The 21,057-nt window shown below is 51.4% G+C and overlaps 1 protein-coding gene across 7 annotated transcripts; it reads left to right on the top strand.

Moving 5' to 3' along the window:
- Window positions 1–6,286: 6,286 nt before the first annotated feature.
- On the top strand, window positions 6,287–20,072 carry HYOU1 (hypoxia up-regulated 1). Of its 7 annotated transcripts, none has more exons than XM_010334451.3 (26): window positions 6,287–6,363; window positions 7,345–7,442; window positions 7,664–7,757; window positions 7,936–8,014; window positions 8,166–8,320; window positions 8,448–8,524; window positions 8,836–9,017; window positions 9,227–9,342; window positions 11,249–11,441; window positions 11,648–11,782; window positions 11,916–11,998; window positions 12,137–12,269; window positions 12,453–12,640; window positions 12,927–13,065; window positions 14,524–14,584; window positions 14,715–14,794; window positions 15,178–15,363; window positions 15,494–15,666; window positions 15,795–15,882; window positions 15,982–16,104; window positions 16,272–16,405; window positions 16,534–16,618; window positions 17,527–17,767; window positions 17,862–17,912; window positions 18,508–18,561; window positions 18,699–20,072. In XM_010334451.3, the coding sequence occupies exons 2-26, from the start codon at window positions 7,352–7,354 to the stop codon at window positions 18,761–18,763; spliced, it is 3,006 nt and encodes a 1,001-aa protein (XP_010332753.1). In that variant the 5' UTR covers window positions 6,287–6,363; window positions 7,345–7,351; the 3' UTR covers window positions 18,764–20,072. The 7 variants fall into 7 exon arrangements, with proteins under 7 accessions (XP_010332753.1, XP_010332755.1, XP_074256803.1 ...); XM_010334453.3 differs by having other exon boundaries at window positions 6,336–6,441; XM_074400702.1 differs by lacking the exon at window positions 6,287–6,363 and adding an exon at window positions 6,370–6,496.
- The last annotated feature ends 985 nt before the right edge of the window (window positions 20,073–21,057 follow it).

Below are 21,057 nucleotides of genomic sequence, written 5' to 3'. Positions count from 1 at the left end.
ATGGGCAGGTGGCGTCCATTTGTCTGAAGAAGTAAATGATAGGAAGAAACTCTAGCCACCACCATGCACATAAATTTCCTGACTTCCAACTCAATTTTCTTTCCTCTTCATCACACAGGATATCTCCAATTCACTGGAACTGTTTCAGGATACCAACTCTTGGGCGGAAGCACAAACGGGAATAGATTGGACCCACTTTCAACTACTGAGCATATTCCACACTAGTCATCAGACTGTTTAGATATGTTAATATGTTAATATGCCAGTTGTTAAGCCTATGAAGAACATATGTTAAAAGAAGCAATATGGGCCGGGCGCGGTGGCTCAAGCCTGTAATCCCAGCACTTTGGGAGGCCGAGGCGGGTGGATCACGAGGTCAAGAGATCAAGACTATCCTGGTCAACATGGTGAAACCCCGTCTCTACTAAAAATACTAGAAATTAGCTGGGCATGGTGGCGTGTGCCTGTAATCCCAGCTACTCAGGAGGCTGAGGCAGGAGAATTGCCTGAACCCAGGAGGCGGAGGTTGCGGTGAGCCGAGATCGCGCCATTGCACTCCAGCCTGGGCAACAAGAGCGAAACTCCGTCTCAAAAAAAAAAAAAAAAAAAAAAGAAGCAATATGGCCAGGCAAGCTAGCTCATGCTTGTAGTCTCAACACTTTAAGAGGCTGAGGCAGAAGGATCCCTTGAGGCCAGGAGTTCAAGACCAGCATGGGCAACAGGCTTCAAAAAAGAAGCAACATAAGGCCGGGCGCGGTGGCTCAAGCCTGTAATCCCAGCACTTTGGGAGGCCGAGGTGGGTGGATCACAAGGTCGAGAGATCGAGACCAACCTGGTCAACATGGTGAAACCCCGTCTCTACTAAAAATACAAAAAATTAGCTGGGCATGGTGGCGCGTGCCTATAATCCCAGCTACTCAGGAGGCTGAGGCAAGAGAATTGCCTGAACCCAGGAGGCAGAGGTTGCGGTGAGCCGAGATCGCGCCATTGCACTCCAGCCTGGGTAACAAGAGCGAAACTCCGTCTCAAAAAAAAAAAAAAAAAAAAAAAAAAAGAAGAAGCAACGTAAAAGCAGGGATGTGAACAGGAGACAGAGTGCATCTTTGTTGCTTGGGTGCTCCCCCTGCTGTCCAATGGCAGAGGCTCCACGTCTTCCTCTGAGGGCTGAATCTGGCTCTACCTGTGCCCATTGGATCCTCTTATTGATGAGGGATACAAAGGCTGAGATTGGCCTGCCAGAGAGACCCACAGCACTTCTTCAGACTTACTACGTTCTTTTCTGTCCTCCTTTTGACAAATATGTATTGAGCACTCCTAGTCCAGGAATTGTACCAAATGCCCAGAAATAAATGAACAAGACGCGGTCCTCAACCACCACTCTAGGGACAGGCATAAAAAGAACCGATAGTAAGAAGCCCTTAATTTCATGTAGTAAATTATAGCTAGGACAGGCATAAAAAGAACTGATAGTAAGAAGCCCTTAATTTCATGTAGTAAATTATAGCTAATAAAGTGCCTTCACTTCTTACGGAATCTTCATAGCAACCATCTGCAGAAGAGGTTTCATTATCCCTGATGAGAAATGGAGTTAAGGGTTAGGGTTAGGGTTAGGGTTCTCTGTCGCCTAGGCTAGAGTGCAGTGGCACAATCACTGCTCGTTGCAGTCTCCACCTCCTAAGCTCAGGTGATTCTCCCATCTCAGCCTCCCCAGTAGCTGGGACTATAGGTTCATGCCACCATGCTCAGTTAAATTTTTTGTTGTTGTATTTTTAGCAGAGAGTGTTTCACCATGTTACCCAGGCTGGTCTCTGTTGTACTCAAGCAATTCACACGTCTCAGCCCCCTAAAGGATTACAGATGTGACCCGCCGTGCCTGGCCACATATTTCTTTTTTTTAGACGGAGTTTCGCTCTTGTTACCCAGGCTGGAGTGCAATGGCGCGATCTCGGCTCACCGCAACCTCCGCCTCCTGGGTTCAGGCAATTCTCCTGCCTCAGCCTCCTGAGTAGCTGGGATTATAGGCACATGCCACCATGCCCAGCTAATTTTTTTTTTTTTTTTTTGTATTTTTAGTAGAGACGGGGTTTCACCATGTTGACCAGGTTGGTCTCGATCTCTCGACCTGGTGATCCACCCGCCTCGGCCTCCCAAAGTGCTGGGATTACAGGCTTGAGCCACCGCGCCCAGCCCTTTCTTTTCTTTTCTTTTTTGGAGATGGAGTCTCACTGTGTCGCCAGGCTGGAGTGCAGTGGCGCAATCTCGGCTCACTGCAACCTCCACCTCCTAAGTTCAAGCAATTCTCCTGCCTCAGCCTCCTGAGTAGCTTGGGACTAGAGGCATGCACCACCACACCTAGCTAATTTTTGTATTTTTAGTAGAGATAGGGTTTCACCATGTTGGTCATGATGGTCTTGATCTGCCCACCTCAGTTTCCCAAAGTGCTGGGGTTACAGGTGTGAGCCACGGGCACCCAGCCTTTTTTTCTTTTTTCTTTTTCTTTTCTTTTTTTTTTTTGAGACAGAGTGTCGCTCTTGTTACCCAGGCTGGAGTGCAATGGCACGATCTCGGCTCACCGCAACCTCCGCCTCCTGGGTTCAAGCAATTCTCCTGCCTCAGCCTCCTGAGTAGCTGGGACTACAGGCACGCGCCACCATGCCCAGCTAATTTTTTGTATTTTTAGTAGAGACGGGGTTTCACCACGTTGACCAGGATGGTCTCGATCTCTTGACCTCGTGATCCACCCGCCTCGGCCTCCCAAAGTGCTGGGATTACAGGCTTGAGCCACCGCGCCCGGCCGAGACGAAGTAATTTTTAAATGTTTTATTGAAGTATAACAACATGCAAAAAAGTTGTATAGTACAGCCTACTGAAATTCCACAAAGTAACTGGACACTCCCATTGTAACCAGCAATGAGAATATAGCTAGTGGCCACATGCGGTGACTCACGCATGTAATCCCAGTATTTTGGGAGGTTGAAGCAGGCAGATCACCTGAGGTCAGGAGTTTGAGACCAACCTGGCCAACATGGTGAAACCCTGTCTCTACTAAAAATGCAAAAATTAGCTGGGCGTGGTGTTGAACACCTACAGTCCCAGATACTGGAGAGGCTGAGGCTGGAGAATGGCTTGAACCCCAGAGGCGGAGGCTGTCGTAAGCTGAGATTGTGCCACTGCACTCAAGCCTAGGTGACAGAATCAGACTCTGTCTCAAAAACAAAACAAAAAAACGGGGAACATAGCTAGCACCCCTAGAAGCCTGCCTTATGTCCTCTTCTAAACTCTCCAACTTGGGCAACAGAGCATGACCCTGTATCTAAAGGACAGCAGCATCCTGGCTTTTATCCCTGTAGCTTAGTTTTGCCAAAAATTCGATGTAGGTTAAATCATACAGTGTGTACTTGGGCTTCTTTTACTCAGTATTGTTTGTAGAATTCATCTAAGTTGTCCTATGTATATAATAGTCCACCCATTCTTATTGCTGTATAGAATTACATGTTAATCTGTGATTCATTTATCTATCCAATTGTTGATGGTCATTTGGATAGTTTTCAGCCCAGGGCTGTTATAAATAAAGCTATTACCAACAGCCTCTTGGTGAACATATGTATGCATTTGTTTTGTTTTGGAGACAGAGTCTTACTCTGTCGCCCAGGCTAGAGTGCAGTGGTGGGATCTCAGCTCACTACCACCTCTGCCTCTTGGGTTCGGGTTCAAGCAATTTTCCTGCTTCAGCCTCCCCAGTAGCTAGAATTACAGGTACACACCACCACATGGGGCTCATTTTTTTACTTTTAGTAGAGACAGGGTTTCGACATGTTGGCCAGGCTGGTCTTGAACTCAAACTTGGGTGATCTGCCCACCTCGGCCTCTCAAAGTGCTGGGATTACAGGCATGAGCCACTGTGCCCGGCCTGTATTTGTTAGATATAAACATAAGAATGAGGTTGCTAGGTGACAAGTAATTTCTAAAAATTCTTCTGGTATAGGATGTTCTTTCTGATCAACATTGCCCTCAGCCTATCATGTAATTTGCATGGTTATGCACACATATGCCCTCACCAATGTGTCAATTTTACACTTTTGTCAGTTTGGTACATGTTCTACAAGATGGCAACTTTCTTCCCTTGGGTTTCTGCAGTGTTGGCGAAGGGATATAGTCCTCAAATGTTAACAAGTTATTCTGGACAAGAACCAATGAGTTCACCTGCCTAGGTCAATCTAAATCAGATGTTTTACATTAAAAATTTTCCAATGTTTTTCAGCTTGTTCTTGTGAAATACTATTCTCCCCTCTGGTCCCAGAACAAAACAGCTGACTCATCAGAGCACTTGCACCTGCTTCACTTCCCAGGACTAATACCCAGGTTGAGAACTGTAGCTGTGGCAGAACTGTGCTCCCACCAGGGGTATTCATGGTTGGAGCTTTCTTAGGAGATTCAGGAGCTTTTCTTTTCTTTTTCCTTGAGACACGGTCTCACTGCAATCTCAGCTCACTGCAGCCTCTACCACCCAGGTTCAAGCAATTCTCCTGCCTCAGCCTCCTGAGAAGCTGGGATTACAGGCACGCACCACCATATCTGGCTAATTTTTTTTGTATTCTGGTAGAGATGGGGGGGGGTTTACCATGTTGTCCAAGCTGGTCTTAAACTCCTAAGCCCAGGCAATCTGCCTGCCTTAGCCTTTCAAAGTGCTAGAATTACAAGCATGAGCCACTATGCCTGGCACCCAAAAGGTGGTTTTTTTTTTCCTTTATTTATTTTTTTTTTATAGAGATGGGGTTTCCCCATGTTGGCCAGGCTGGACTTAAACTCCTGACCTCATGTAATCTGCCCGCCTCGGCCTCCCAAAGTGCTGGGATTACAGGCGTGAGCCACCGCGCCTGGCCTCGTAACTATTCTTAAAAGGAAGAATAGACTCTCTCTGGGACTGCCAATGATATTTCCTTCTAAGGATAGACACCTGACTACTCCCCACCTAAGCATCATGAAAAATATAGAGAAAGGAAGAGCTAAGAGCTCCTTAAACAAGCTGAGGTTTGACACAGCCCTGGCCCTGACCGCCAGGGCCTTCAAGCGGGCCTTTCTGAGAAGGGTGGCCAGGCATCAATTTAGTAGGAGAGAAAACAGATGACTTATTTCCATCCACACGTAGGGAAAGTGCACTCTCCAAGGACTGCACACGTTTTTTTCTTTTCTTTTTTTGAGACAGAGTCTCACTCTTGTAGCCCAGACTGGAAATGCAGTGGCCTGACCTAGTCTCACTGTAACCTCCGCCTCCGGGTTCCAAGAAATTCTCCTGCCTCAGCCTCCTGAGTAGCTGGGATTGCAGGCGCCCGCCACCACGACTGGCTAATGTTTGTAGTTTTGGTGTGAGACGAGGGTTTCACCATGTTGGTCAGGCTGGTCTCGAACTCCTGACCTCAAGTGATCCGCCTGCCTCGGCCTCCCAAAGTGTTGGAATTACAGGCGTGAGCCACATTTCTATGAGCACATTTCTACCGAGCTGTAAGTTAAAAAAGAAGACAGCGAGGTGCTTCTGTCAATCTGCGACAGAAACAGCTAAAGAGAAGCTGTTCACAAGATTTAATGGAACAGAAATAGGAGAAGTGTACGCATGCTCTTTTATTTGTGACTACAGCGTCACAAATACGTCTTGTGTGTGTAGTACTTAAGTTTGAAATATTCTTTCTTATACAAATGAGTGGCGCTTAACCTAAGAAATACAGGCTAAATTCTGCGACGAATGCATCTATCTCTGACCCGTCAGCTAACATCTTTTTTTCTGGCTTCAGTTTCCTCAATAAAAGAGGGGGATGCGGCGGACTCAGCCCGAAACACAGCCTTTCTCCGACATCTATCCAAAGCCTAGGGCGGCTCAATACCAACCGGCAGGCAAGCGCCTACTCCGCGGGGCTGCGGACTGGACGTCAGTGATTCCCATTCCTCTGCCGGGCTCTCCAGGTGACCGGAAGAAGAACCCCTAGTGCGGGACTGCAGTGCGCTCGACCGGCTCCAGACGCGGGTCGCTCCCGAACGCTGGCAGCGATACGTCCAGCGCCGGAAAAGGTCCCGCGGTCACCCAGGGGCCGGCGTTGGGGAGGTAGGAGTGGAGCGCGCTGGCCCCGTGACGTGGTCCAATCCCGGGCCGACGCCAGCAGTTTCTCCCCAACCGGGGGCTGGTCCCCTCTGCCACCTCCAGGACAAGGCTGGTAAAGCGGAGGGGGCGGGCCGGGTACGTGGTCCAATGGGCACGCGCGCCGGGCGGCGGGGGCGGGGCCTGGCGCGAGGCGCAGGGCCGGGCGGCGGAGGCTCCAATGAGCGCGCGCCGCGTCCGGGGCCGGCTGGTGCGCGAGACGCCGCCGAGAGGTTGGTGGCTAATGTAACAGTTTGCAAACCGCCGGGAGTTGTGAAGGGCGCGGGCTGGGGGCACTGCCGGCCTCGTGGGTACGTCCGTGCCGCGTCTGTCCGTGAGCTGGGGTTTCAGGAGCGGAGGCAAGAGGTAGCGGGGGTGTTCGGAGCTGCAGGCCGGCCACCCTTCCTAGAGGAGACAGCGTGCGAGCTCCGGGGGCGGGTCGCGAGCGCGAGGGAGGGCCTCGCGGACGCCGGGCGCTTGGCCTCGCACCCAGGGCCCAGCAGCTCGGCCCCGGGTCTGCCGTCACGCGCTGGGGCAGGCCGGGATCCGTTTCCGGGAGTAGGAGCCGCCGCCCTCGTCAGGTGAAGCTGAGGTGAACACCGGGTACCGGATACCCGCCGGCCAGTGAACCTTACGGACCGTGGCACGGGGTCTGTGTGCACAGCGGGGCCAGGGAGAGGGCTGGGGAAGGGGAGGGGGCAGGACCACCCGCAGGGATGCCGAGGAGGAGACCGGCCTTTCTTCCATCCCAGCCACCCCCAACGTCATTACCTCTCTGTTCCCGTCCAGGCCCAGCCTGGCTTTCCCCGCCGGCGGGGGAGCCCCAGGTGTGGGGACGTGGTTGAGCCCTGGGCGGGGATCCCTGGCCGCACCCCAGGTGTCTGACCACAGCCACAGTGCTACGGTGCTGCACTCACTGCCTGTGTGGTGGACGCAAGGCTCGAGTCTCCTTCCTCTTGTCCTGTTAGCTTCTCTGTTTAAGGATGTGGCAGAGCCGAGGACCCATGGTCTTTCGCTTGGGCCTTTGTGTGGGCGCTGCTGGGATGATTAGAGTGGTTGGTACCCATCAGGAGGGAGATGGGGAGAAGTAGGCGTCTCTGCCCTGGGTGAGAATGGAGTAGGTATGAATCTTGGAGCTTCTCCGTTCCGGGATGTGGTTCTGTCTCCTATGCGGGCATCCAGTTTCAGGTGTTTTCTTTCTTCCCTTCCCCCAGGGGCACAATGGCAGCCACAGTCAGGAGGCAGAGGCAGAAGAGGCGAGTCTGTTGGGCCTTGGTGGCTGTGCTCTTGGCAGACCTGTTGGCACTGAGTGGTATGTACCCCAGTAGAGGGAGCAAAAGGATAAATGGTGACTGAACGATGCGTGGTGGGAAGCGGGCATGGGGCTCTCTGTCAGAAGTCTCTTATTAGGTCCAGCGTTTTTGTCTTTTGCTATCTTAGTTTTCCCACAGAAGGTGTTACGCTTTGATTAGAGGGGGGCCTCAAGAAGGTGGGGGAAGGGAGAGCTAATTGACAAACCTCTCTCTCCTTCAGATACACTGGCAGTGATGTCTGTGGACCTGGGCAGTGAGTCCATGAAGGTGGCCATCGTCAAACCTGGAGTGCCCATGGAAATTGTCTTGAACAAGTGAGGGTGGCCCCCGTGTTAAGGGTGGGGAACGAGGGAGTCTGGGCTCCAAGTGTGAATGTGTTCTTCCTAGTGCCCACAGCAGACTTTGGAGTCTGAGTGGTTAGATGTGTGTGAGTGTCAAGGCTTCTGAGTCCTTCTGCTTCAGCTACCTGGGCCCAACATGTCTTTTCCTCAGGGAATCCCGGAGGAAAACCCCGGTGATTGTGACCCTGAAAGAAAATGAAAGATTCTTTGGAGATAGTGCAGCAAGCATGGTGAGCTAGCAGTCCCCCTTTCCCAGAGTGGTGGGCAGAGGAGAGGAGATGGCAGCCCCCAGAGTCTGTTTCCTGATTAGTCTCTGTGATGTAAGAGGCAGGTGATGGTGGACTTGGGAGCCTCATACTCTGCTCCTTCTTCACCCGTCAGGCCATCAAGAATCCAAAGGCTACACTGCGTTACTTCCAGCACCTCCTGGGAAAGCAGGCAGATAACCCCCATGTAGCTCTTTATCAGGCCCGCTTCCCAGAGCATGAGCTGACCTTCGACCCACAGAGGCAGACTGTACACTTCCAGATCAGCCCGTGAGTGTTCTGTTGAGGAAGGTGGTCTCAGCATCCCTGCTGGGCTCCTCATTGGTGTGTGTTCCTGATTGTCCCACCTTAATGCCTGGTTTTCCATGGCTGAAACTACCTTCCCTCCTCCCCTCAGGCAGCTGCAGTTCTCACCTGAGGAAGTGTTGGGCATGGTTCTCAATTACTCTCGTTCTCTGGCTGAAGATTTTGCAGGTGAGTGGTCCAGGTGTAGCCCATGGTGGCCAGGCTCCCTAGGATCTAAGGCAGTGATTCTCGAAAAAAGGGGCAGTTTTGCCAAACAGGGAACATTTAGCAATATTTGAAGCTAGATTTTGGTTGTCACATCTAAGGGGTGCAACTGACATCTAGTGGGTAGAGGTCAGGGATGCTCTAATCATCCTACAATGCACAGGACAGCACCCACAACAAATAATTACCTACTCCAAAATGTCACTAGTGACAAGGTTAGAAGCCCTCATCTAAGGTGTGGAGCCAGCAGGAGCCTTTTCTGTTGTCATCTGTAGAGCAGCCCATCAAGGATGCAGTGATCACCGTGCCAGTCTTCTTCAACCAGGCTGAGCGCCGAGCTGTGCTGCAGGCTGCTCGCATGGCTGGCCTCAAAGTGCTGCAGCTCATCAATGACAACACCGCCACCGCCCTCAGCTACGGTGTCTTCCGCCGGAAAGATATCAACACTACTGCCCAGGTGAGCCAGGGAGACCTGACCAGACAAGCAGGGTGGCTGAATCTAAGGATAGAGGCCACTTGGCCCCTTTTGCTTCTTGTTTGCATGGTGGGGCTGGCCCTTGGCAAAATGCACCTATAGCCTCCTCTCAGCTGCTTGGAAGCAGGCAGGTGGGCAGGTACCCTGAGTCTGAAAAGGTTACTGTGACAGTTGCTTTGATATCTCTACAGAATATCATGTTCTATGACATGGGCTCAGGCAGCACCGTCTGTACCATTGTGACCTACCAGACAGTGAAGACTAAGGAAGCTGGGATGCAGCCACAGCTGCAGATCCGGGGAGTAGGGTAAGTGGGTGCTTGCAGGGGGCTTCTTGTGAAGACCTTCAAGTCAGGGATTTCTTCTTGGAGGAGCAACTGCTTTGCTTTCTTCCATACTACAGGAATGCTCTCCTGACTGAGGCATGAGTCATTGTAGGGGACCACTCACAAAGAGTAAGGGGAAGCTGAGGAGCAGGGGAGGACAGTTTGGGAAAATTGGAAGACATGGAACTTTCTAGACATTGTGAGGAATTCCACGGAGCTGCAGGCAATATGTAGGGTGTCAGATTCAATCTTGTTTTTGTTCTTTTGTCATTTCCAGTTAAATAATTACCACTCTTATTATTTCTTTTTTTTTTTTAATTTTATTTTTATGGCCTGTGACATAGCCCACAGGAGATCCTTAGAACATGTACCCTGTTGTCTTATTTCTTGAAGCCATCTTTTTGTGTCTTGACCATTACCATCCAGTCCAAGTTACCATCACCTCTTATCTGCAGAATTTAAAACATCTCCCGGCCGGGCACGGTGGCTCAAGCCTGTAATCCCAGCACTTTGGGAGGCCCAGGCGGGTGGATCACGAGGTCAAGAGATCGAGACCATCCTGGTCAACATGGTGAAACCCCGTCTCTACTCAAAATACAAAAAATTAGCTGGGCATGGTGGCGCGTGCCTGTAATCCCAGCTACTCAGGAGGCTGAGGCAGGAGAATTGCCTGAACCCAGGAGGCGGAGGTTGCGGTGAGCTGAGATTGCGCCATTGCACTCCAGCCTGGGTAACAAGAACGAAACTCTGTCTCAAAAAAAAAAAAAAAATCTCCCTGTTTCTGGTGATGTCTTCTTTCAGTTCTTTCTTCATATTGCAGCCAGAGGGTTCCTCTTAAAATTCAACCTGATTGTCACCTGTTTCTTTAAAAACCTGTCACTGGCTCCAAAACTTTCCCTGTGCCTGTCTCAGCCCTGCTTTCCGCAGCCTGTCTGAGCCCTGAGCCCTTTCGCACTTTGAGCCCCAGTGATGCTTGCCCTCCTCTGGAACTTGCCATGCACTCTCCCACTTCAGGGTCTTTTTTTTTTTTTTCTTTTTTTTGAGACGGAGTTTCGCTCTTGTTACCCAGGCTGGAGTGCAATGGTGCGATCTCAGCTCACTGCAACCTCCGCCTCCTGGGTTCAGGCAATTCTCCTGCCTCAGCCTCCCGAGTAGCTGGGATTACAGGCACGTGCCACCATGCCCAGCTAATCTTTTGTATTTTGAGTAGAGACGGGGTTTCACCATGTTGACCAGGAGATGGTCTCGATCTCTTGACCTTGTGATCCATCCGCCTTGGCCTCCCAAAGTGCTGGGATTACAGGCTTGAGCCACCGCACCCGGCTTCAGGGTCTTTATGAACACTGTTGCCTCTGTCTAGAACATTCTTTGCCCTCCAGCTAGTGAACTCTGAACTCTTCAGTTCAAGTGATGCTTGCACTGACATCATCCTTCAGGTTTCAGTTCAAGCATCACTTTTTAGGGGACAGGTCCTTGAGCCTCCCTCATTAGCTTGAATGTGCCCCATGCATGTTCTGTGAGCATTGTCCCCTGACCTTTACAACACGTGGGGTAATGATAATTTCATATTTATGTGGTTGTTCAACTTTTCCATAGCAGGAACCATGTCTCTCTCCCCTCTGCAACTTTGTATTCCCAGAGTGAAGTACATAAGTGATGCTCAGTAAACACTGTTAAATGAATGAGTGGAAGAAGTGTCACTGCGAGGTGTTAGCTGTGATATAGAGAGTTGAGGGCAGACTGTGTGTCCACGCATGGGGCACTGGAGATGAACAAGGTCCCCTGAGATGAAGGAAAGGTGCCATGTGGGGATGAGAGTCAGGCCCCCCTGCAGATGTAGGGACCCCTTGTGTTCTTCACTCTTTTCCCTGCTCCATTTTCTGAACAGATTTGACCGTACCCTGGGGGGCCTGGAGATGGAGCTCCGGCTTCGAGAACACCTGGCTGGGCTTTTCAATGAGCAGCGCAAGGGACAGAGAGGAAAGGATGTGCGGGAGAACCCGCGTGCCATGGCCAAGCTGCTGCGTGAGGCTAATCGGCTCAAAACTGTCCTCAGTGCCAACGCTGACCACATGGCACAGGTACCCACAAGTGGCTGGTTGAGGCTGTATTTATCCCACTTTGAGAGTGGGGGATCCTGCCACTGAACTGGGCTGCTTGTGCCTGGCATCGCCCATGTTCCTCCCTCTGCCATCTTCCCAAAGACCTATTCTTTTTGTTTCTGTCCTACTCACCAAGAGAGCAGGACCTGGGCAAGAACCCCCTGACAGTGCCTGTCCTCCCCCAGATCGAAGGCCTGATGGATGATGTGGACTTCAAGGCAAAAGTGACTCGTGTGGAATTTGAGGAGTTGTGTGCAGACTTGTTTGAGCGAGTGCCTGGGCCTGTACAGCAGGCCCTCCAGAGTGCTGAGATGAGTCTGGTGAGTGAATAGGGGAAGGCGGGAATGCCCCGTAGGGAAGGGCATAGGAAATCCTTGGGACATCAAGGGATGAGTCAGTGCTGAAGAGGAGCATTAACTGCGTGCTGTTCCACCTCATTCTTCCCCACTGCAGGATGAAATTGAGCAGGTGATCCTGGTGGGTGGGGCCACTCGGGTCCCCAAAGTTCAGGAGGTGTTGCTGAAGGCCGTGGGCAAGTGAGTGTGGGGGCTAGGGCATTGGGCTGAGTTCTGCCTGTGGCAGGGTTTTGGGCTGAGCAGCTGGAGGGCTGAGGGGAGGGAAGTCCCAGTTGCATGCTCCAGGTTAGACCATGCTGAGACTTGGGACTTTCACAGGGATGAGCTGGGGAAGAACATCAATGCAGATGAAGCAGCTGCCATGGGGGCAGTGTACCAGGCAGCTGTGCTCAGTAAAGCCTTCAAGGTGAAGCCATTTGTTGTCCGAGATGCAGTGGTCTACCCCATCCTGGTGAGTGAGCCTGACTGAGCAGGATACAAGTTCCCTTTACCTCTCCCAAGTGTGATCCCCCCTTCTGTCTGCTGTAGCTCATCCCTTCATCTGTCTACTAAGAGGTATCCCCCGCCCTACCCCCATCCTTAGCCCAGAACCTACGTGGGTTCTCTAGTGTGCCTCTGTCTGCATGATTTGTAGGTGGAGTTCACGAGAGAGGTGGAAGAGGAGCCTGGGGTTCACAGCCTGAAGCACAATAAACGGATACTCTTCTCTCGGATGGGGCCCTACCCTCAACGCAAAGTCATCACCTTTAACCGCTACAGCCATGATTTCAACTTCCACATCAACTACGGTGACCTGGGCTTCCTGGGGCCTGAAGATCTTCGGTGAGAGGCGGGGGTGCCAGATGGGAATTTCAGGGAGCAGGAGGCATGGCTGCTAGATAATCTGAGAACGGGGGTGAGAGAATGTGGGCCTGCAGGGCTGAAGCAGGGGAAGCAGGCTGTGGAGTTGGGGTTAGGTTGTAAGCCGCTCCTCTGGAGAATGTATCCATCCTCCTGAATATGCCCTTGGGGAGTGCCCCTGACACCTCGCGCCAGGAAGCCATGTAGCCTAGATGGGAAACGTGGGCTGGGGTGAGTCCCCCTGAACTCCTCTTTCCTCCCCAACCAGGGTATTCGGCTCCCAGAATCTGACCACGGTGAAGCTAAAAGGGGTGGGTGACAGCTTCAAGAAGTATACTGACTATGAGTCCAAGGGCATCAAGGCTCACTTCAACCTGGATGAGAGTGGTGTGCTCAGTCTAGACAGGGTGAGAGCTGAAGAAGACCCCGTGTGCATGCCAGGGGCTCAAGCTGTGCCTACCATTTCCAAAGCAGGTTCCACATGGTGTTAGGACATGATAACCATAAAAGATTTGGGAATCTTGCCGGGCGCGGTGGCTCACGCCTGTAATCCCAGCACTTTGGGAGGCCAAGGCGGGTGGATCACGAGGTCGAGAGATCGAGACCATCCGGGTCAATATGGTGAAACCCCGTCTCTACTAAAAATGCAAAAATTAGCTGGGCCTGGTGGCGCGTGCCTGTAATCCCAGCTACTCGGGAGGCTGAGGCAGGAGAATTGCTTGAACCCAGGAGGCGGAGGTTGTGGTGAGCCAAGATCGCGCCATTGCACTCCAGCCTGGGTAACAACAGCGAAACTCCGTCCCAAAAAAAAAAAGAAAAAAAAAAAAGATTTGGGAATCTGAAAAATGTTGGCTTTAAACAGAGCTAATCGGTGATCTGGTGCAGACCCTTTTATAGCCTATAAATGTTCATGGGAATTGTAAATTTCTTAGAGGGAACTACTGAATGGTTTGAAGAATCCACACTTTTTTTTTTTTTTTTTTTGGGGGGGGGAGACACGGTCTTGGCTCTGTCACCTAGGCTGGAGTATAGTGGCATGGTCATAGCTCATTCCAGCCTTGAACACCTGGGCTTAAATGATCCTCCCACCTCAGCCTCCTGAGTAGCTGGGATAGGCATGTGCCACCACATCCTGCTGATTTTTTTTGTACTTTTTATAGAGACAGGGTCTCACTATTTTGTCCAGACTGGTCTCTAACTCCTGGGATCAAGTGATCCTCCTGCCTCAGCCTCCCAAAGTACAGGGATTACAGGTGGGGACCACTGTGCCTGGCCTCAGGAATCCACTTATTATTATTTCTTTTTTGAGACAGAATCTCGCTGTGTTGTCCAGGCTGGAGTACAGTGGCATCTTCACTCACTGCAACCTCCACCTCCTGGTTTCAAGCAATTCTCCTGTCTCAGCCTCCTGAGTAGTTGGGATTACAGGTGCCTGCCACCACGCCCCACTAATTTTTGTATTTGGAATAGAGATGGAGTTTCACCATGTTGGCCAGGCTGATTTCAAACCCCTGACCTCAAGTGATCCACCCACCTTGGCCTTCTAAAGAGTTAGGATTACAGGCATGAGCCACTGCCTGGCCAGGAATCCATTTTTGAAGAACAAATCTGCGAGTAAGATGGATGTAACAGCCCATACTGTTAAGTGGGGGGCTTTTTGGGGAAAAAGGAACTAGGTCCCTGTTCATGGAGGGCTCCTAATCAAAGGAGCTGGGTGACCATCTCCAAGTCCTTAGAAAAGGCAAGTGAGAGACTAGACCTGCAACGGCATGGAGTGTGCATAAGCAGACACCCAATTTGGCAGGATGTTTGCAGAGAAAGGGTGGGTTAACCTGTGTGTTTCTTCATTTTGAAACTGTTTTCAGGTGGAGTCTGTATTTGAGACACTGGTGGAGGACAGCCCAGAAGAGGAATCTACTCTCACCAGTAAGATGAGCATGCATGTGTGTATGGGAGAGAATGTATTTGCATGATGGTTGGGGAGGTGGACAGGGCGTGGCCCTTGGGAATTACTGCTGTGGGCCCCTTTTGAGTCTTTGGGTTTTCCTCCCCCTAGAACTTGGCAACACCATTTCCAGCCTGTTTGGAGGTGGTACCACACCAGATGCCAAAGAGAACGGTACTGATACTGTCCAGGTGAGCTCAGGATGGAACCAGGGAGCATGGAGGACAATGCGGGGTACAAGTAGTAGCAGCAGGGGAAGGGGCTGAGGATGGGCTGCCTCTGTCCCTATTAACCACTCACTCCTCAGGACCCTCTGAGCTCTGAGCTATTTCTTGACCAGAGCTCCCAAGGCCCATTCCCCTCATTCCAGATGCTCTTCCTTTGTCCAGCTAGATTGCCACAGTCCAAGCAGGTCATTGACCGTTTCCATGTAGCTGTCACCTGTCCACCCCCATGCTATATCTTTGGTGGTGAACGCCTGCCAGGCAGAGCCCAGGAGGTCGGCAGTGCTGAGCTAGGCCTTCTTGGAGGCCCTGTTCCTGATCATTCCCTGGGGCGCCTGTGGTGTTTCTAGGAGGAGGAGGAGAGCCCTGCAGAGGGGAGCAAGGACGAGCCTGGAGAGCAGGTGGAGTTCAAGGAGGAAGCTGAGGCCCCAGTGAAGGATGCCTCTCAGCCCCCACCCGCTGAACCTAAGGGAGATGCAGCCCCTGAGGGAGAGAAGGCCACAGAAAAAGAAAATGGAGACAAGTCTGAGGCCCAGGTGAGCTGTGGCAGAGTGAGGCCAGTGTGGATCCAGAGGCTAAGGGAATGGGTGCCTGCCTTGCTTCTGCCCCGTGGAGAATGTAGGAGGGCCGAGGCTTTTCCTGACATCCCTTACTCTTCCCACCCAGAAGCCAAGTGAGAAGGCAGAGGCAGGGCCTGAGGGCACCCCTCCAGCCCCAGAAGGGGAGAAGAAGCAGAAGCCAGCCAGGAAGCAGCGAATGGTAGAGGAGATCGGGGTGGAGCTGGTTGTTCTGGACCTGCCTGACTTGCCAGAGGATAAGCTGGCTCGGTCAGTGCAGAAGTAAGTGAGGATGCTGGTATGTGTATACATGTGCGCAGGGTGGGCAGGTTAAGGGAGGGCTATCTGACCCAGAGTCTCAGGTTCTCACCCACCCTCTCCCTCATCCCTTCCCCTCCTTTTTCCCATAGACTTCAGGACTTGACACTCCGAGACCTAGAGAAGCAGGAACGAGAAAAAGCTGCCAACAGCTTAGAAGCATTCATCTTTGAGACCCAGGTCAGTAGGCAGGAGGCAGCAGCTCCCCCGGGGTTACACCTGGCTCTGTGGGACTTGCCCCTGGGCTTGTGGGTGCATGTGTTTGCATGTCCCCTCTAGGACAAGCTGTACCAGCCCGAGTACCAAGAAGTGTCCACAGAGGAGCAGCGTGAGGAGATCTCTGGGAAACTCAGTGCCACATCCACCTGGCTGGAGGATGAGGGTTTTGGAGCCACCACAGTGGTGAGGGGCCTCTCAGGACATGGCAGGTGGAATGGGAGCTCTCCTTCCTCTCCCAGGGTCAGAGAGAGAGAAGAGCTGGGGCTTAAGCCCATAAAGAAGGACATGGGGCTGACTCCAAGCTCTGCTGTCATCCCTTCCACCCCTCTGCCCAATCCCACATCCATCAGATGTTGAAGGAGAAGCTGGCTGAGCTAAGGAAGCTGTGCCAAGGGCTGTTTTTTCGGGTGGAAGAGCGCAAGAAGTGGCCTGAACGGCTGTCTGCCCTCGATAATCTCCTCAACCATTCCAGCATGTTCCTCAAGTGAGCAGCCCCTGAATTCTTTATGCAGTCCTGCCAGGGCTACTGGTTTTCATTCCTACCAGTTTCCCACTCCCTATACCCCAAACCCCTCTTCCTGTGGGGCTAATGGTCTCCTGTTTGGCTTCCAGGGGGGCCCGGCTCATTCCAGAGATGGACCAGATCTTCACTGAGGTGGAGATGACAACATTAGAGAAAGTCATCAATGAGACCTGGGTAATCACTTTGTAAATACTTAACCAGATACTTAGCTGCCATCCCAGGTACTGTGGGAGAGGCGGAGAGAGGAAGTCACAGCAGCCCCTGCCACCTGGCTTACCATCTAATCTGAAGGCAAAAGATGTCCGTATTTGAGCCCACATTTGATTAGTCCCAAACAAGGGCCATGGCCATAGAGTCATCAGACTGGAGGAGCAAAAAACCATGAAGATAGAGAAAGCTGCTTTGAGGAGCTGGGATTTGAACTAGATTCAGAACATGGTCCCAGGGTTTGGTTTTGTGAAACTGACGTCATATGAAGCAGAAACTGTTTTTGGATATGTGGGGGCTCCTGAGCCAGAGCTCAGAAGTGGAGAGTCAAGAAGAGAGTATTTGGCCAGGTGCGGTGGTTCACACCTGTAATCCCAGCACTTTGGGAGGCCAAGGTGGGCGGATCACAAAGTCAAGAGATCAAGACTATCCTGGCCAACATGGTGAAACCCCATCTCTAATAAAAATACAAAAAATTAGCTGGGCATGGTTTCATGTGCCTATAGTCCCAGCTACTCTGGAGGAAGAGGCAGGAGAATCTCTTGAACCCAGGAGGCAGAGGTTGCAGTGAGCCAAGATCAAGCCACTGTACTCCAGCCTGGTGACAGAGTCAGACTCCATCTTAAAAAAAAAAAAAAAAAAAGAGTATTCAAGGGGTTTATTCAGTTGTAGTCACTCCAGTGTGGTAGGATGTAACCAGAAACATGCAGGTCATTGTGGAGAACCTCTAATGTTAGCCTCATGGGGCTGAGCCCAGGGGTGGCAGTGATTTGCAGTCTGAGGGAAGAGGCTGGTTGGGGGTGTGATTCCATCTGGGACAGAGGTGTCTACTCTCTCTATGGCTAGCTTGGAGCCTCTCCTGGTCTCACCCACAGGCCTGGAAGAATGCAACTCTGGCCGAGCAGGCCAAGCTACCCGCCACAGAGAAGCCTGTGTTGCTCTCAAAAGACATTGAGGCCAAGATGATGGCCCTGGACCGAGAGGTGCAGTATCTTCTCAATAAGGCCAAGTTCACTAAGCCCCGGCCCCGGCCCAAGGACAAGAATGAGACCCAGGCAGAGCCTACCCTCAATGCCAGTGCCAGTGACCAGGGGGAGAAGGTCATCCCTCCAGCAGGTGAGGGCAGGGTACCTGGCTGCATGTTCTGCTGGACAGGGAGATGGCCTCCTTTCCCTCCTGGGGCTATGTCTCACCCCTAATTTCCTTCCAGGCCAGACTGAAGATGCAGAGCCCATTTCAGAACCCGAGAAAGTAGAGACTGGTGAGTTGGGGCAACTGTGGTTGGGCATGTGGATGTTGCATTAGCCCAGGGGTAGGCAAACTGGCAGGCACAGCCTGTTTCTAGACAGCCCATGAGTTTGAATGGCCTTTGCATTTTATTTGTTTTTGTTTTTTTTTTTTTTTTTTGAGACGGAGTTTCGCTCTTGTTACCCAGGCTGGAGTGCAATGGCACGATCTCGGCTCACCGCAACCTCCGCCTCCTGGGCTCAGGCAATTCTCCTGCCTCAGCCTCCTAAGTAGCTGGGATTACAGGCACGCGCCACCACGCCCAGCTAGTTTTTTGTATTTTTAGTAGAGACGGGGTTTCACCATGTTGACCAGGATGGTCTCGATCTCTCGACCTCGTGATCCACCCGCCTCGGCCTCCCAAAGTACTGGGATTACAGGCTTGAGCCACCGCGCCCGGCCTGCATTTTAAAAGGGTTGTTTTAAAAAAATAAACAGTAGGCAAAGAGACCAAATGTGGTTTATGTATCCTAAAGTATTTACTGGCTGGCTCTTCATAGAAAAAGTGGCCCAGCCCTCCCTTAGCCTCTTCCTCCCTTCTGAGGAGACTAACCTGTTCCTTCCCAAAGCAGGATCTGAACCAGGAGACACTGAGCCTCTGGAGTTAGGAGGTCCTGGAGCAGGTAAGGGTGGAGCAGGTGAAGGTGGAGCTGGGGCTACAGTGGGAAGCCTGGTGGGGTATCAGGAAAACCTGCAAAGAACTGGGGGTGGTTACCTCTGTTTCACCTGCTGTGATTCCTTTGCTCCCCTCAACTCCCAGCAGAATCTGAGCAGAGAGAACAATCGACAGGACAGAAGCGGCCTTTGAAGAACGATGAACTATAACCCCCACTTCCATTTTCCCCATTCATCTCTACCCCCTTCTCCCACCACCTCTATTTATTAAACATCGAGAGTCAGGGGAGGGATTGGTCCTGCCCTTGGCTAGAGTTCCTTTTCTCACACCTGTGATTGGAGATGTGGAGAAGGAGAAGGGAGGGACAGCTCACTGGTTCCTTCTGCAGTAGCTCTGTGACTAAAAACTGAAATTGTTCAGTTTCCCAGTCCCACTCTCTGTTCCCTACCCATATAGGCCCTAAATTTGGGAAAAATCACTATTATGTCTTAATTCTTTGCCTGTGGGTAAGGAGAGAATGGTTGCCAGTGGCTGATGGGTCCTGGGGATGGGGAGGGGGTATCTGGGGTTACTGGGGAGTTTCCACTCTTCTCTGGTCATCCTTTCCCTACCTCCCTCTCCCACCATGTGATCAGCGTTCTTTTGGGCCAGTGTCTGCAGATCCTCAGTTACCAGGTTTGGTTTCTGAGTGCGTATCTGTGCTTTCTTCCCTCTTTGGGCTTCTCTTTGCCTGAATCCCCTTCCCCATTCCCATCCAGCTGTCCCCCTGGGTTTCCTTGGCTTCCTGCTGCAAGTTGGGCAGTTCTCTGCCCCTTGCCTAAAAGCCCGTACCTCTAGATTGGCCAAAGTAAATCTAGGATTGTCACTCGCATTTCCAACTCCTAGTGGCCAGAGGAGGCAGGGATATAGTGAAGAAGGGAGCCCACCACCTCTCCAAGGAGGAAGGCCAGGTAGAATGGTTGGTATGGGATGCCAGCATCCTGCAAGCTCTGTCATAATCTTCCCAGGATCCTGGTACCCCAGGTTCCTGTGACTCTCTGCCACCTTCTCTCTCCTGTTCTGCTCCTTCCAGACAGCCTTTCTCACCCCTTGCCTCCCCTGAGCTGACCAAAATGTGCTTTCTACTGTGAGCCCCTACCCAAGATATCCTGGGGAACGGAGAGACCATGGTGTGAATGTAGAGATGCCACCTCCCTCTCTCTGAGGCAGGCCTGTGGATGAAGGAGGAAGGCCAGGACGCCTAGGGAGCCTGTCCTCAGTATTCCATCTAGCGGGAGCTAGGGCTGCTGCCCCAGCACTAAGACGAGAACGAACCTGGCTGAGGCAGTCATTTTGTCTTTTCCTTTTTTTTCCCCTTCCCCACGTTGGCAGAGATGGGACCCAAGGGCCCCACCCCCACCTCTTCTGTATGTTTGAATTCTTTCAATAGCAGTTGATGCTAATTGGACAGGTTTGAGTCAGATTGTACTTCGTTCCATTGTTAATTGAGAAACTTTCAATAAAATATTCTTTTCTACAGTTTTTTGTGTTGTGAGTTTTTAAAAATAGAAAAATTTTTAAATAGAAACTTTGGGCCAGGCATGGTGGCTCATACCTGTCATCTTAACGTTTTGGGAGGCCAAGATGGAAGAATCACTTGAGGCCAGAACAGCCTGGGCAACAGTGAGACCCTGTCTCAAAAAAAAAAAAGCTGAGTGTGGAGGTATGTGCCTGTAGACCCAGCTACTTGGGAGACTGAAGCTGGAGTGTCCCTTGGGCCCAGGACTTTGATGGTTCAGTGAGTTATGATTGTGCCATTGTACTTCAGCACGGGCGACAATGAAAATCTCAAAAAAAAAAAAAAGAAAAGTTGAATAATTACATCACCAAAACATTAACACTGGACTTAGTTGAGATTTGTATATGTATTTTTTTCATATGGGAAACAATATTGGTTTTATTTTACTGCTAACATTATTTGGACTTTATCCCAGGCATTTTTTTTTTTTTTTTTTTTTTTTTTTTTGATACGGAGTTTCGCTCTTGTTAACCCAGGCTGGAGTGCAATGGCACGATCTCGGCTCACCGCAACCTCCGCCTCCTGGGTTCAGGCAATTCTCCTGCCTCAGCCTCCTGAGTAGCTGGAATTACAGGCACACGCCACCATGCCCAGCTAATTTTTTGTATTTTTTTTTAGTAGAGACGGGGTTTCACCATGTTGACCAGGCTGGTCTCGATCTCTTGACCTCGTGATCCACCCGCCTCGGCCTCCCAAAGTGCTGGGATTACAGGCTTGAGCCACCGCGCCCGGCCATATCCCAGGCATTTTTAGGAAATTTTTTTGAGATGGAATTTCGCTCTTGTTACCCAGGCTGGAGTGCAATGGCGCGATCTCGGCTCACCGCAACCTCCGCCTCCTGGGTTCAGGCAATTCTCCTGCCTCAGCCTCCCGAGTAGCTGGGATTACAGGCACATGCCACCATGCCCAGCTAATTTTTTGTATTTTTAGTAGAGACAGGGTTTC

This window comes from Saimiri boliviensis, chromosome 6, assembly GCF_048565385.1.
Source record: "Saimiri boliviensis isolate mSaiBol1 chromosome 6, mSaiBol1.pri, whole genome shotgun sequence".
Lineage (NCBI taxonomy): Eukaryota > Metazoa > Chordata > Mammalia > Primates > Cebidae > Saimiri > Saimiri boliviensis.
This window is presented reverse-complemented; position numbering and strand designations above follow the sequence as displayed.